Here is a 14,942-nt window from a genome sequence, read left to right on the forward strand (position 1 = left end):
TTGGCGGGTCCGGGCTGGGGATTCGAACCCGCCACCTTAGGTGTACGTGGCTGGCGCCTTAGCCGGTTGAGCTATAGGCGCCGAGCCGGTACCTTCATTTTTAAACAGAAAAGCTATCTGAATTATTTCTCTTTACAGCCAGAATTATATACGGAGGATTTCTTTTTTGTTCCTGAGACAGAATCTCACTTTATCATCCTCTGTAGAGTGCCATGGTGTCATAGATCATAGCAACCTCGAATTCCTGGGCTCAAGTGATCCTCTTGCCTTCTATAGTAACTGGTATTATAGGTGCCTGCCACAACTCCTGACTATTTTTAGAGATGGGGGTCTCGCTGTGGCTCAGGTTGGTCTCAAACTCACAGAGCTCAAGCAATCCACCTGCCTTGGCCTCCAAAAATGCTAGGATGATAGTCAGGAGCCACCATGCCTGACCTGAGGAGGATGTTTATAACTATCTTTTCTTTTATTGCTTAATATTTCAGTTGAATGCACAAATGCTAGACACTTACTAAATTACATTTATAATGATTTTTTTGTTACAGTTGTATTTGTTGTTAGATGGAATTACCATCTTTCTCAGTAATTTTTGTCAGGCTATCACCTCTCAACTATTCACATTTAAAAGAATTGGAGCTTGTTCATTCCATTAAAATGATTTTCAAAGGAGTAAAAGATTTAAATGTGTTTCTAAAAAATACTAAAAGAAAATATTTTGGTAGTGAGAGGCCTTTTATAAGTGTGATGTGAATTCCTGAATCCATAAAGGGAAAGATAATGTTTGTATATAAATGTAAAAGTGATGTTCACCTATTAAATTGACCATGATCCAAAAGATGGATAATACACAGTATTATCAAGAATTTGAATAATATGGCTCAGCATCTGTAACTCAGTGGTTAGGGCACTAGCCACATACACTGAGTCGGGCGGGTTCCAGCCTGGCCCCAACCTGCTAAACAATGAGAACTGTAACAAAAAAATAGCCAGGGCTTGGCGCCCGTATCACATTGGTTACCACACCAGCCACATACATCGAAGCCGGTGGGTTCAAAACCTGTCCAGACCTGCTAAACAACAGTGAAAACTGCAACAACAACAAAAAATAGCCAGAATAACTATTCTCTTGCCTCTGCCTCCCAAGTAGCTGGGACTATAGGTGCCTGCCACAATGCCCAGCTGTTTTCTTTTGTTGTTGTAGTTGTCATTGTTTGGCAGGCCCCAGGCCAGGTGAGCCCTGGGGTATGTGGCTGGCGTCTTAGCCGCTGAGCTACAGACCCTGAGCCCTGAGAATCACTTTGTAAATATGGCTTATTAGACCCTTGAGACTCTGACTCTAAAGGATCATGGTTCACTTTTTCCATGTGGGAAGATTTGCATCCTTCCTCTGTACTGGGATTCAGTGAGTCTGGAGTTAGGCTCTGTATTTTAAAGAATGTTTGTAGGTAAGTCTAACAACCAAACCATGACTGGGACCATTGCTATAGCTAATATTTAACCATTTTATTAAAATGACTTATAATCTAGTGAATATACTCAGGATTCTAAAACCAGGAAGGATTTCTGTCTGGAATCATGCATATATAGGGTTTACAGACTAGGGATCATTTATTCAAGAAATACTGAGTGTCACTTATATTCCAAAGTCTGCTGTTGCTAGCATAGAGATAAAAAATGACAAATATTTAAGGAACTTTTTTCAATTTGGGTCATGTTCAATTTAGTGTGGCCATGAGATATCTAAGTGAAGACGTCAGGTGACCAGTTGGATATATGAGTGGGGTTCAGAGGAACAGTCCAAGCTAAATAAAGTTGGGAATTAATCAGCACATAAATGGTATTAAAAACCAAGGGAGTGATTGCAAGTGGAAAAGAAGACTAAGGGATGCTTCCATTATTTAAAATGGGATTTCTCAACCTTAGCATGATTGACATTTTGGTAAGATAATTTTTTTCTTGTAGGGGATTGTCCTGTGCCTATAGGATATTTAGCAACATTCTTGGCTTCTACTCAGTAGATACCAGTAGCACACACCTACCAGGTTGTGACAACCAAATTTTCTCCCCAATTTGCCCCTTGATAAGAACTATTGATTTGGAAGTTGAGGAAATGAGGAAGAACCGGCAAAACAGAAAGGAGAAATTGGCAACAAAGGTAGGAGGAAAACTAGGCAGATACAGTACAATTGGAGCCAAATGAAAATAAACGTTTTAAGGAGCAGAATGTTAAATGTCCTTTAAGGTTAAATCTGATAATAAACTATTGTATTTAGAAATGGAGATTATTAGTAACATTGGAGTTGGGGGTTGAAAATCTGAGTACAAGATAGAATGCCCATCTGAAGTTATGAAGGAAAATGAACAAGGTGACCCTATTTATAATAGGAAAAAACATTTGAGGCATACCTATAACGTACTACTATTCAAAACTTTAGAAATAATTATAAATCACTAAGCAAGGACTCAGTGTAGATTTGAACATCAGAAAAATCATATTGTGTTGTTGGGTAGAAAAACTTCATATAAAAATGTTAGTTTCCCCTGAATTTTCCTAATTTAACAAATCCCAATAACCAAATGCTATCAGTTATTTTTTCCTTAGACCTAGACTAAATATTTTGTTTATATAAATCAAGAATAGCGGGCAGCTCCTGTGGCTCAGAGGAGTAGGGCACTGGCCCCACATGCTGGAGGTGGTGGTTCAAACTCAGCCCTGGCCAAAAAAAAAATAATAATGAATCAGGAATAGCCACGAAAGCTTGAAAACAAAAGAACCCTGTTGAATACCTGGTCCTTTTAGATATTGAAACAAAAAACCTCTATAATTGAAACACATGGGCACAGTGTTTCATGACTGCAATCCCACCACTTTGGGAGGCTGAATCAGCAAGATGATCACTTGAAGCCAGGAGTTATAGACCAGCCTGGGGAATATAGTGAGACTGCCTCCTTCACCTCTAAAAAAGATAAAAAGTACACCTGTAGTCCTAACTACTTGGGAGGCTGAAGTAGGAGAATCACGTCATTTTAACCTGATAGTTTGAGGCTGCAGTGAAACCATTACACTACAACCTGGATGACAGAGCAAGATCTTATCTCTTAAAAATATCTATATATTTGTGTAATATTTCTGCATTAATAGAATATAGAAAAATGGAACAGAATATAAAATCTAGAAACAGACACAATTTTATGTGGAAAATAAGTGTAAAGGTAGTACCTCAAATCAGTGGAGAAGGCTCGGTGCCTGTGGCTCAAGTGGCTAAGGCACTAGCCGCCCTAAGGTGGCGGATTCGAATCCAGTCCGGGCCCACCAAACAACAATGATGGCTGCAACCAAAAAATAGCCAGGCGTTGTGGCAGGCACCTGTAGTCCCAGCTACTTGGGAGGTGGAGGCAAGAGACTCGATTGAGCCCAGGAGTTGGAGGTTGCTGTGAGCTGTGATGTCACAGCATTCTACCCAGGGCGACAGCTTGAGGCTTTGTCTCAAAAAAAAAAATCAGTGGAGAAAATGAGCTATACAATAAATTGATTAGGATAAATGATTAACTATAGAAAAAGATGAAATTGATTTAAGTTCTTGCATTCCACCAAGACAAATTCAAAAAGGATCAGAGATTTCTAAAAACAAAATAAGGACTAACTGAATACTGTTACTTAGTAATGCTAGTGCTGTTCAACCAAATAAGGGAAAATGTCAATAAATTTAATTACATAAAATATCACAAATATGTAAGTAGAAAACTAGGAAAAAAGTATTTGTAAATAATTTCAGAAATGGCTAATATCTGTGCTATATAAAGAGCTTCTAAAAATAGAGAAGAGGCTTGGTGCCTATAGCACAGTGGTTATGGCACCAGCCACATGCACCGAGCCTGGTGGGTTCAAACCCAGCCTGGGCCAAGTAAACAACAATCACAACTGCAACAAAAAATAGCCATGCATTGTGGTGGGTGCCTGTAGTTCCAACTGCTTGGGAGGCTGAGGCAAGAGAATCACCTAAGCCCAAGAGTTTGAGGTTGTGTGAGCTGTGATGCCACAGCATTCTACCAAGGGCGACATAATGAGACTCTGTCTAAAAAAAAAGAAGAAGAAAAAAGACATAGCAGTATGGACAATTCCATACTGAATTGTTAGTTTTCCCTGATTTCATGGACTAATTAGACAATTCATGGAGAAAGTGATATTGCTCTTAACTCTCTGAAAAGAAGCTTAGTTTTGCTCTTACTGAAATACAAATTAAAAACTACACTGTAAAATGTTTTTGCCTCATAATTCAGATTGCCAGAATTCCAAGTTAAAAATCTACTGAGCACATATACAGGGGAAATAGGTACTATGTTCATCTAGCCCTTCACCTGAAAATCCCACTTTTTGGAATCTCTCCAAGATAAATTGGTATGAATACAAAAAGACATTATATAGGACATTTTGCTGTAGCACTTTTTATAATATCTAAAGGCTGTAAAATAAATAGCCCGAATGCCCACAAAAGGGAAATGATAAGATAAACTTAGGTACATCCTCATAAAGGATTGCTAGGGAGATATAAAAAAGGAATAAGGAATATGTGTATTACTATAGAGTGAATGTTCAGGATATATGACCAAGTGAAAAATGAGTTGAATTGAAATTGTAGGTAACATGTGCTACAGTTTACTGAAGAAAGAGGGAAATACAGATTTGTATACATACTACTAAAAATAAGGTCCCCTCTGGGCTGCCACCACAGTTGGACTGCTGCTGTGGAATTCAGCACTGAATACCTCCAGAGCAGTGGGCCTGTGAGCACCAGAAACAAGGGACTGGGACCTGCATAGCCATTAAATTATTAAGGGGAAAGAAAAAGGAAGGAAATCCAGGTTTAAAGAAAATGTTTGCCCGTGAGGAAAGTGGGAGGAACTAAGGTGCGGTGACAGAAACAGAAGCTGGGCATCTTTGAAAATCACTTGTTTAGGCTTGGCGCCTATAGCTCAGGTGGCTAGGTTGCCAGCCACATACTCTGGAGCTGGCGGGTTTGAATCCAGCCCGGGGCCCACCAAACAACAATGACAGCTGCAACCAAAAAAGTGGCCAGGCATTGTGGCAAGCGCCTATAGTCCCAGCTACTTGGGAGGCTGAGGCAAGAGAATTGCTTAAGCCCAAGAGTATGAGGTTGCTGTGAGCTGCAATGCCACGGCACTCTACCCAGGGCGACAGCTTGAGACTCTGTCTCAAAAAAAAAAGAAAAAGAAAGAAAAGAAAGAAAATAACTTGTTTTGAAGATTTCACTTTAGAATTGTTTAGTGTTTGGAAACACTTAAAGTGTTGGGAAACATTTGGAATATCATATCAAGAGAGTTATTAAAGACCATTAGGGTTGTGTCAGGTTCAGGAGCCAACTTAAAGATGTTCTACTGGTCAAATAGGAATATTTGAGAATTAATAATTATCACAAAATACGCTTAAATTCATGAGTCCTAATGACATGCTTAGGGGGGAAACTAGTTACCGTTGGAAGATGCTAGAGACTGATTCTTCTTTCCCCTTCTTCCGTTCTTTTCCTATACTTGTACCTCAGGGTAACCAAATAGTTGAGAAATTTTCTCTTTACAGAAGTATTTCATTTGCTCTAGGGGCCTTTATTAAGATAATCAGCAAAATCTGAATGAGATATACAGATTCAATGATAGTACTATATAATTTCTGAATTTTAATAATTGCACTGTGCTTAAGAAAATGTCCTTATTTTTAGGAAATTTACATTGCTGAAGTGTTTAGGACTGAAGGACTGCAGATTGTTGCAGTTTACTATCAAAGTGTTAAAAAATGGGCAAAATTTTTTTATTTAAAATTTATACACAGAATGAGGATAAAACAAGCAAATGGCAAAATAAGAGAAAATCCTTGTTTTTAGTGAGTAGAGAATTTCTACAATAATATCTTCTTGTAGACAAGAAGGGAATGGGATCTAATGCATAGGTATAAGTTTTAGGCATAAAACTGTTACTCCATAATAACAGGACTAGAGATGGATGTAAGGAGATATATATATATATATATGGGTAAAAAATGATCTTGTGGAAATCTATTCCATTGCTCAGTTTTCTGTGTTGTAGAAAAGCAGGGTTTGTCAGCTGGTAGTTTAGAGCTATTTAAGTAAAACATTTGCATGTTTACTGATTACCTGTGTGCCACCCAGGCATTGGGAATACCAAGATAAATGACATAATCTTTCATTTGAAGAGCTCTCAATATGAGATACACTGTTAATTATAATGCATCACAAAATACTCTGTAAAAGAAATGTTAAAGTACTAGTATTTTATGTCAAGAGACTGTACCATAGAAGTCTTAAGACTTTACCAAGAAGTATGCTATTAAGTTTCTGGGGTTTTTTTTTTTTTTTTTTTTTTTTTTTTTTTTTGTTTTTGGCTGGGGCTGGGTTTGAACCTGCCACCTCCGGCACATAGGGCCGGTGCCTTACTCCTTTGAGCCACAGGCACCACCAAGCATGCTATTAAGTTTTTAAAAGTAAAAAAAAAAAAAAATTGGGCAGCTCCTGTGGCTCAGTGAGAAGGGCGCCGGCTCCATATACCAAGGGTGGCAGGTTCAACTCCAGCTCCTGCCAAACTGCAACAAAAAAAAAGCCCGGCATTGTGGCAAGCACCTGTAGTCCCAGCTACTCGGGAGGCTGAGGCAAGAGAATCCCTATAGCCCAGGAGTTGGAGGTTGCTGTGAGCTATGTGACGCTGCCCACAAAGCTGTGTGAGGCTGCCCACAGCACTCTACAGAGGGTGATAAAGTGAGACTCTGTCTCTAAAAAAACAAAAATAAAAATAACAATAAAAGTAAAAAAAATTAAAGGATGAGCTAAGTCAAGTAAAGGCAAATCAGTAAAGAATGTCTTTTGAAAAATTGTTTAGAGACTGGGCACAGTGGCCCACGCCTGTAAATCCTAGCACTTTGAGATGCCAAGGTGAGAGGATTGCTTGGGGCCTAGAGTTCAAGATGACCCAAGCGAGAGTGAGACTTTGTCTTTACAAAAAATAGAAAAAATTAGCTGGGTAGCATGGAACACTTTTGTAGCCACCTTCTCAGGAGGCTGAGGTAGAATGATCACTTGAGTCAAGGTGATGTGAAGTTACAGTGAGCTATGATAACATCACTGCACTCTATCCTGGACAACAGAGCAATAAAATTTGTCTTCAATAAAATAAATTCAGTTAATTATACATACATGAAGTGCTCAAATATCAAATGTACTGCAGATTGATGAATTTTCAAACTAATCTCACCTGTGTAACTAGCACCTATATCAAAGAAAGTTCTTTTCAGAACTTTTTAATAAACTTTATAATACTGTATCTTTCAAAAGTAAGAATTCCTTTTTCTTATTTTCTACAGGCAAGTGTCAATTGAAGAGGGAGAGAGAAAAGCCAAAGAGCTAAACGTTATGTTTATTGAAACTAGTGCAAAAGCAGGATATAATGTAAAGCAGGTAAGTGTTCTTCAAGTGTGTGTTGAGGTTACCAGATTGAAAAAACATCAAATAATTATGTGAGTATCTATTTTCTGGTGTAAGGTTTTCTTCCAGTTAGCAACAACAGAAACTAGCAACATGTTTTCAAACAATGAGAAAATATAAAGAAGGCATAGTTTTTAGAAAGAGAAAAGACTTGCCACACTTTTCAAACTGTGCATAGGACAACTATTTTATTATGAATGCAAAGTTGTAAATTTATCATACTCTCATTACATTTCTATTGGTTTGTTAGAAAGGTACATTTTCGGTGACACCTGTGGCTCAAGGAGTAGAGCACCAGCCCCATATACCGGAGGTGGTGGGTTCAAACCCAGCCCAGCCAAAAACTGCAAAAACAAAACAAAACAAAAAAAAAAAACTTTAAAAAAAAAAAAGAAAAGAAAGGTACATTTTCCTTATTTCAGAGTTTGATGAAAAGCCTGTGACAAATGAAAGCAAGTATTGTTAGTAATGGTGTTTTGTTTGTATTCTGAAAATAAATTCTACTATTTTATCCTTAAATAAACTGGTGTTTGATCAGTGTTTACAATAAGTATTTTGAGGGAAGAGAGCAGGAAAATATAGTGAGACCTAACATTATCAAGCTATTTATAAGATGAGTTGCTCAAAAATTCACCTGCTTATAATTCTTCAGGGTTACATATCATAAAGAAAAGTGATCCGGGTTTATAGGATTTATAGACCAAATTTTTTTTTTTTTTTTTGAGACAAGAGTCTTACTTTTTCTCCTTCAGTAGAGTGCTGTAGTGTCGTAGCTCACAGCAACTACAAACTGTTGGACACAGTGATTCTCTTGCCTTAGCCTCCCAAGTAGCTGGGACTATAGATGCCTGCCGTAACACCTGGGTACTTTTTAGAGACGGGGTCTCACTCTAGCTCAGGCTGGTCTCGAACTCCTGAGCTCAGGCAATTCAGAGTATGGACCAATACTACTGCCTCAGACTCAGACTCCTGCCTCAGCCTCCCAGAGTATAGACCAATTTTTAAAAAATTTTTATATGGGACTGGGCGCAGTGTCTCATGCCTTTTAATCCTAGCACTGTGGGAAGCCAAAGCAGGTGGATTACTTGAGCTGATGAGTTTGAGACCAGCCTGAGCAAGAGCAAGACCCTATCTCTAAAAAAAAAAATTCACGGAGTGTTGGTGGCAGGTGCCTGTAGTCCCAGCTACTCAGGATGCTAAGGCAAGAGGATCACTTGAGCCTGAAAGTTTGAGGTTACTGTGAGCTATGGCACTACAGCACTCAACTGAGGGCAACAAAGTGAGAGTCTGTCTCAAAAAAAAAAAATTTTTTTTTCATAGGATTAGGGGGTATAAGTTGAATTCCAGTAGATGTATATATTGTATAATGGTGAAGACTGGGATGTTGTTCCCATCACTTGAGTAGTGTACATCATACCCCATAGGTTAATTTTCATCCATTACCCCTGTCCACTCTTCACCCTTTGGAGTATACAGTATCTATTATTCCACACTGTGTGTCTTTGCATAGATTTGTTTAGTTCCTACTTATAACTGAAAACATTTGGCATTTATTTTTCTGGTCCTAAGTTACTTCACTTGGGATAATGTATGTCCTCTAATTCTATCCAAATTGCTATACAAGATGTTATTTGTTTCTTTCTTGTAGCTGAGTAGTACTCCATGATAAATACCGAGCTGTTCAGAAAAAATCTGGCCATCAATATGAAAAATATTATTAGCAATGACTGCATATATTCCAGACAGCTTTCCTTTCCTTCCCTTCCCTTCTCTTTTCTCTCACACTTCTTTATCAACTCATCAGTTGATCGACACTTTGCAATGAATTGTGGTGTGATTAAAAATAAGTGCAGGTATCTTTTTGATGTAATGATTTCTTTTCCTTTGAGTAGATACCTAGTAGTGGGATTGCAAGAGAGCATGCTAGATCTTTAGTTCTTTGAGAAATATCCATAACGATCTCCATAGAGATTGTACTAATTTATATTCCACCAGCAGTGTTACGTGTTCCCTTTTCACCACATCCACACCAATACCTATTGGTTTTCCACTTATTTTTATTTGTTTTTAAAATTTATTTATTTGTTTATGAATGACAGGGTCTTCTTGCTTAGTCTAGAGCACAGTGGCATCATCATGTTTCACTCAAATTCTGGACTCAAGCAGTCCTTCCATCTCAGCTTTCTATATAGCTGGGACTACACATGCCACCACATCTGGCTAATTTTTCTTTTTGGGGGGAGGGGGGTGGGAATCAGGTCTTGCTATGTTGTTCAGGCTGGTCTCAAACTCCTGGCATCAAACAGTCCTCCTGCCTTGGACTCCCAGAGTGCTAGGATTTTAGGCATGAGCCACTGTACCCAGCCTGTTTTTTGATTTTAATAATGGCTATTCTACTTGTAAGATGGCATCTTATTGTTGTTTTAATTTGGATTTCTCTAATCATTAGCGATGTAAAACACTCTTAATGTATTTGTTGGCTGTTTGCATATGTTTGGCTGTTTTCATATATTTGTTGGCTGTTTGCTGTTGCCTGGTCATGTCATTTCTCCACTTTTTCTCTTTATTTCTTTTTTTTTTTCGTTTAAGAAAGTGTCGGCTGGCGCCTGTGGCTCAAGTGACTAAGGCGCCAGCCACATACACCTAAGGTGGTGGTTTCGAATCCAGCCCAGGCCCGCCAAACAACAATTACGGATACAACCAAAAAATATAGCCAGGTGTTGTGGTCGGCGCCTGTGGTCCCAACTACTTGGGAGGCGGAGGCAAGAGACTCTCTTGAGCCCAGGAGTTGGAGGTTGCTGTGATGCCACAGTACTCTGCCCAGGGGGACAGCTTGAGGCTCTGTCTCAAAAAAAAAAAAAAAAAAGAAAAGAAAAGAAAATGTCACAGTCTGTTGCCCAGGGTAGAGTGCCATGATGTCAGCCTACCTCAAAGCAACCTCAGACTCCTGGGTTCAAGTGATCTCCTGTCGCAGCCTCCCCAGTAATTGGGACTATAGGCTATAGGCATCTACCACAATGCCCTGTTACTTTTGTGTTTCAAGTGGAGACAGGGTCTCACTCTTGCTCAGGCTGGTCTCAAGCTTAAGCAATCCTTCAGGCTTGGGTCTCTCAGAGTGCTATAATTACAAGTGTGAACCATGACACCTGGCCATTTCTCCACTTTTTATTGGGATTGTTTTTTTCTTGCTGAATTGTTTGAATTCTTTGTAGATTCTAGATCAGTGGTTCTCAACCTGTGGGTCGCAACCCCTTTGGGGGTCAAACGACCCTTTCACAGGGGTCACCTAATAGCAGATATTTACATTACAGTTTGTAACAGTAGCAAAATCACAGTTATAAAGTAGCAATGAAATAATTTTATGGTTGGGGATCACCACAACATGAGGAGCTGTATTAAAGGGTCATGACATTAGGAAGGTTGAGAACAATCGTTCTAGATGTTATTCCTTCATCAAGTACATAGTTTATGAATATTTTCTCCCATTCTATAGGTTGTCTGTGTACTCTTTGGATTTTTTCTTTAGCATTGAAGATTTTTAATTTTATTAAATCCCATTTGTCTATTTTGTTTTGATTGCATTTGCTTTTGGGGTCTTGGTCATAAATTTTTTTTCTTTTTTTTTTGGAGACAGAGTCTCATTATATGTCACCCTTGGTAGATTGCCATGGCATCATAGCTCACAACAACCTCCAACTCTTGGGCTTAAGCAATTCTCTTCCCTTAGCCGTCCAAGTAGCTAGGTCTACAGGCTCCTGCCACAATACCTGGCTATTTGTCTTGTTGTTGTTGTAGTTGTCATTGTTGTTTAGCAGGCCCAGGCCAGGCTTGAACCTGCAGCCTTTGTGTATGTGGCCGGTGCCCTACTCACTGAGCTACAGGAATCGAGCCAGGTTGGGGGGTATTTTTGATTTTGTTGTTGTTGCAGCTGTTGTAAATAGAATTGACTTGGTTCTCAGCTTGGTCATTATTGGTATTTTAAAATGCTATTATTTTTGAGATAGAGCCTCAGGCTGTCCCCATGGGTAGAGTACTGTGGCATCACAGCTCACAGCAACCTCCAACTCCTGGGCTCAAGTGAGTCTCCTGCCTCAGACTCCCAAGTAGCTGGGACCACAGGCGCCCGCCACAACGCCTGGCTTTTTTTTTTTTTTTTGGTTGCAGCCGTCATTGTTGTTTGGCGGGCGTGGTCTGGATTCGAACCCACTACCTTAGGTGTATTAGCCACTCAAGTGGCTGGTGCCTTAGCCACTTGAGCCACAGGTGCCGAGCCAATGCTATTGATCTTTGTGTGTTAATTTTATAACCTGAGACTTTGCTGAATTCATTTATCAATTGTTAGAGATTTTTGGAAGAGTCCTTAGGGTTTTCTAGGTTGGTTATAAGATCGTATCATCAGCAAATAGATAATTTGACATCCTCTCTTCAAATTTGGATGCCCTTTATTTCTTTCTGTTGCCTTATTGCTCTATCTAGGACTTCCAATACTATGTTAAATAGAAGTAATGAAAGTGGGCATCTCTGTTTTGTTCCAAATCTTAGGAGTGTATGATGTTAGCTATAGGTTTGTCATACATGCCTATCATTATTTTGAGTATGTTCATTCTATGCTGAGTTTGGGGTGGGGTTTTATCATGGAGGGATGCTGTATTTTCTTGATTGCTTTTTTTAGGTGTATTGAGATGATGATATGTTATGGTTTTTGTTTTTAATTCTATTTATGTAGTGAATTACAGTTACTGATTATGTGTATTAAATCAGCCTTATATCCCTGGGAAGAAACGCACTTGATTGTAGTGAATTATCCTTTTCCTATGCTCTGTTGGATTCAGTTTGTTAGGATTTTGTTGAAGTTTTTTCATCTGTGTTCATGGGTGATATTGATGTGTGATTTTATTTTTATGTTGGATCTTTTCCTGCTTTTAGTATCAGGGTAAAACTGGCTTTGTAGAATGTTAAAGAGCATTCATTCCTCTCAGTGTTACAATAGTTTTCAGTAGGATTGGCCCCAGTTCTTTGTATGTCTGGTAGAATTCTGCTGTGAATTTCTTTGGTCCTAGGCTTTTTATTGTTGGGAGCTTTTAATTACTGATTCAATCTTGCTATTGATATTGGTCTATTCAGAAATTCTGTTTCTTCCTGGTTCAATCTCAGGAGGTTGTATCTTTTTAGGAATTCACTGATTTTCTCTAGATTTTCTAGTTTGTAGATGTGTAGTTCATAAAAGCCTCTGTTGATCTTTTGTATTTCTGTGGTATTAGTTGTAAGGTCTCCTTTTTCGTTTCTGATATGCGTGCATATGTTTATTTGGATCTTGGTTAGTCTAAGTAGTGGTTTGTTAATTTTGTTTATCTTTTCAAAGAATCAACATTTTGTTTTATTGATCCCCCCCTTAGTTGTTGTTTTTTTTTTTTTTTTTTTTTGCAGTTATTTTTGGCCAGGACTAGGTTTGAACCTGCCACCTCTGGTATATGGGGCCGGTGCCCTACTTTTTTGAACCATAGGTGTTGCCCATTGCTATTTTTTTTTTGATAGGAAAAAAAGCATATGCATTTTATTAATGTGTACTGGATGGGGTAAACCACAGAGTAATTATCCAGTCTCTATTTCATTTAGTCCTGATCTCATCCTTGTTATTTCTTTTTTTCTGCTAATTTGGGGTTTTGTTTTTCTGGTTCTTTGAAGTGTGACCTTAGGTTGTTAATTTGTAGTTTTTCTACCTTTTTTTTTTTTTTAAGACAGTCTCACTCAGGTACCCTGGGCATAATGCAGTGGTGTCATCATAGCTCACTGCAACCTCAAATACCTAGGCTCAAGCATCTACTTTTTTGATGTAGGCATTTAATACTATAAACATTACTTTTAGCACTGCTTTTACTATGTCCTGTAGGTTTGGGTTTTGTTTTTTTTTTCATTTTTGAAAACTTTCAATTTCTGATTTTACTTCTTCATTGACCCAGTGGTGATTCAAGAGCATGTTGTTTAATTTCCATGTATTTATATATTTACTGAAGTTGTTTTGTATTAATATTAACTTGTAGCTTTATTCCACAGTGACCTGAGGTGATACTTGATGTGATTTTAATTTTTAAAAATTTGTTCAGACTTATTTTGTGGCCTAACATATATGGTCTATCTTGGGGAATGTTCTGTACGCTCATGAAAAAATATATATATTCTGTAGTTGTTGGGTAGAATGATCTGTAAGTGTCTAGAGTCCAATTTAAGTCTAACGTTTCTTTGTTGACTTTTGGTCTCAATGATCTCTCTAGTGCTGTGAGTAGGGTGTTGAAGACCCCCACTATTACTGTGTTGCTACCTCTATCTTTAGATCTAATAATATTTGTTTTGTGAATCTGGGTGCTCTGGTATTGTAGTACATATTTAATATCATATGTCCTCTTGCTGAACTGATCGTTTTTTCATTATAGTTTACTGTTTTAAATTGCACACAAAGTTTATGGACACTCTGTATAATGAACTTTTTTTGTGACTGTTTTTGATTATTTAAAATCTGTTTTATCTGACAGCTACTACTCCTCACCTTTGGTTTCTATTTGCATGAAATGTCTTTATATATATATATATATAAATTTCAGGTTAATATGAGGGTACAAACAACCAGGTCACAATATTTGAATTTGTTAGGTAGAGTCCCTCTTATAGTTGTGTCCCACACCCAAAAGGTGTGCCATATACTACTACATTGTGCTCATTAAGTGAGAGCACCCCACATCCTTCCTCCTCCCCTTCCACATTGTCCCTCCCCCCAAGTTGAATTGAAATGAGTTTTTCTTCTATGTAGGCATGAATTAGATTGTCTAGGCTCGGTGCCCGTAGCTCAGTGAGTAGGGTGCCAGCCACATACATGGAAGATGGCAGGTTCAAGCCCGGCCTGGCCCTGCTAAACAATAGTGACAACTGCAACCAAAAAAAAATAGCCAGGCATTGTGGTGGGTGCCTGTAGTCCCAGCTACTTGGGAGGCTGAGGCAAGAGAATCACTTAAGCCCAAAACTTTGAGGTTGCTGTGAGCTGTGACACTACAGCACTCTACTGAGGGTGACATAGTGAGATTCTGTCTCAAAGAAAAAAGAAAAAAAATTAGATCATCTACTAGCTTCGTATTAGTATTGAGTACATTGGGTATTTGCTTTTCCATTCTTGTGATACTTTACTAAGAAGAATGTGTTTCAACTTCATCCAGGTTAATACAGAAGATGTAAAGTGGCTCGGCACCTGTAGCTCAAGTGGCTATGGTGCCAGCCACATACACCGGAGCTGGCGTGTTGGAATCCAGCCCAGGCCTGCCAAACAACAATGACAACTAGAACCAAAAAATAGCTGGGCGTTGTGACAGGTGCTTGTAGTCCCAGCTACTTGGGAGGCTGAGGCAAGAGAATTGCTTAAGCCCAAGAGTTTGAGGTTGCTGTGAG

General features: G+C 38.6%; 1 protein-coding gene across 3 annotated transcripts in view; it reads left to right on the forward strand.

The window, feature by feature from the left end:
* The window catches only part of RAB6A (RAB6A, member RAS oncogene family), a 97,814-nt gene that overhangs the window by 61,689 nt on the left and 21,183 nt on the right, over window positions 1-14,942 (forward strand). For all 3 annotated transcript variants that reach the window (XM_023509473.1, XM_003780913.3, XM_003780912.3), the window contains exon 6: window positions 7,388-7,481. In XM_023509473.1, the coding sequence (XP_023365241.1) occupies window positions 7,388-7,481 (94 nt within the window). The remainder of the gene's footprint in view (window positions 1-7,387; window positions 7,482-14,942) is intronic.

This window comes from Otolemur garnettii, unplaced genomic scaffold, assembly GCF_000181295.1.
Source record: "Otolemur garnettii isolate 467f Iridium unplaced genomic scaffold, OtoGar3 scaffold00001, whole genome shotgun sequence".
Classification (NCBI taxonomy): Eukaryota; Metazoa; Chordata; class Mammalia; order Primates; family Galagidae; genus Otolemur; species Otolemur garnettii.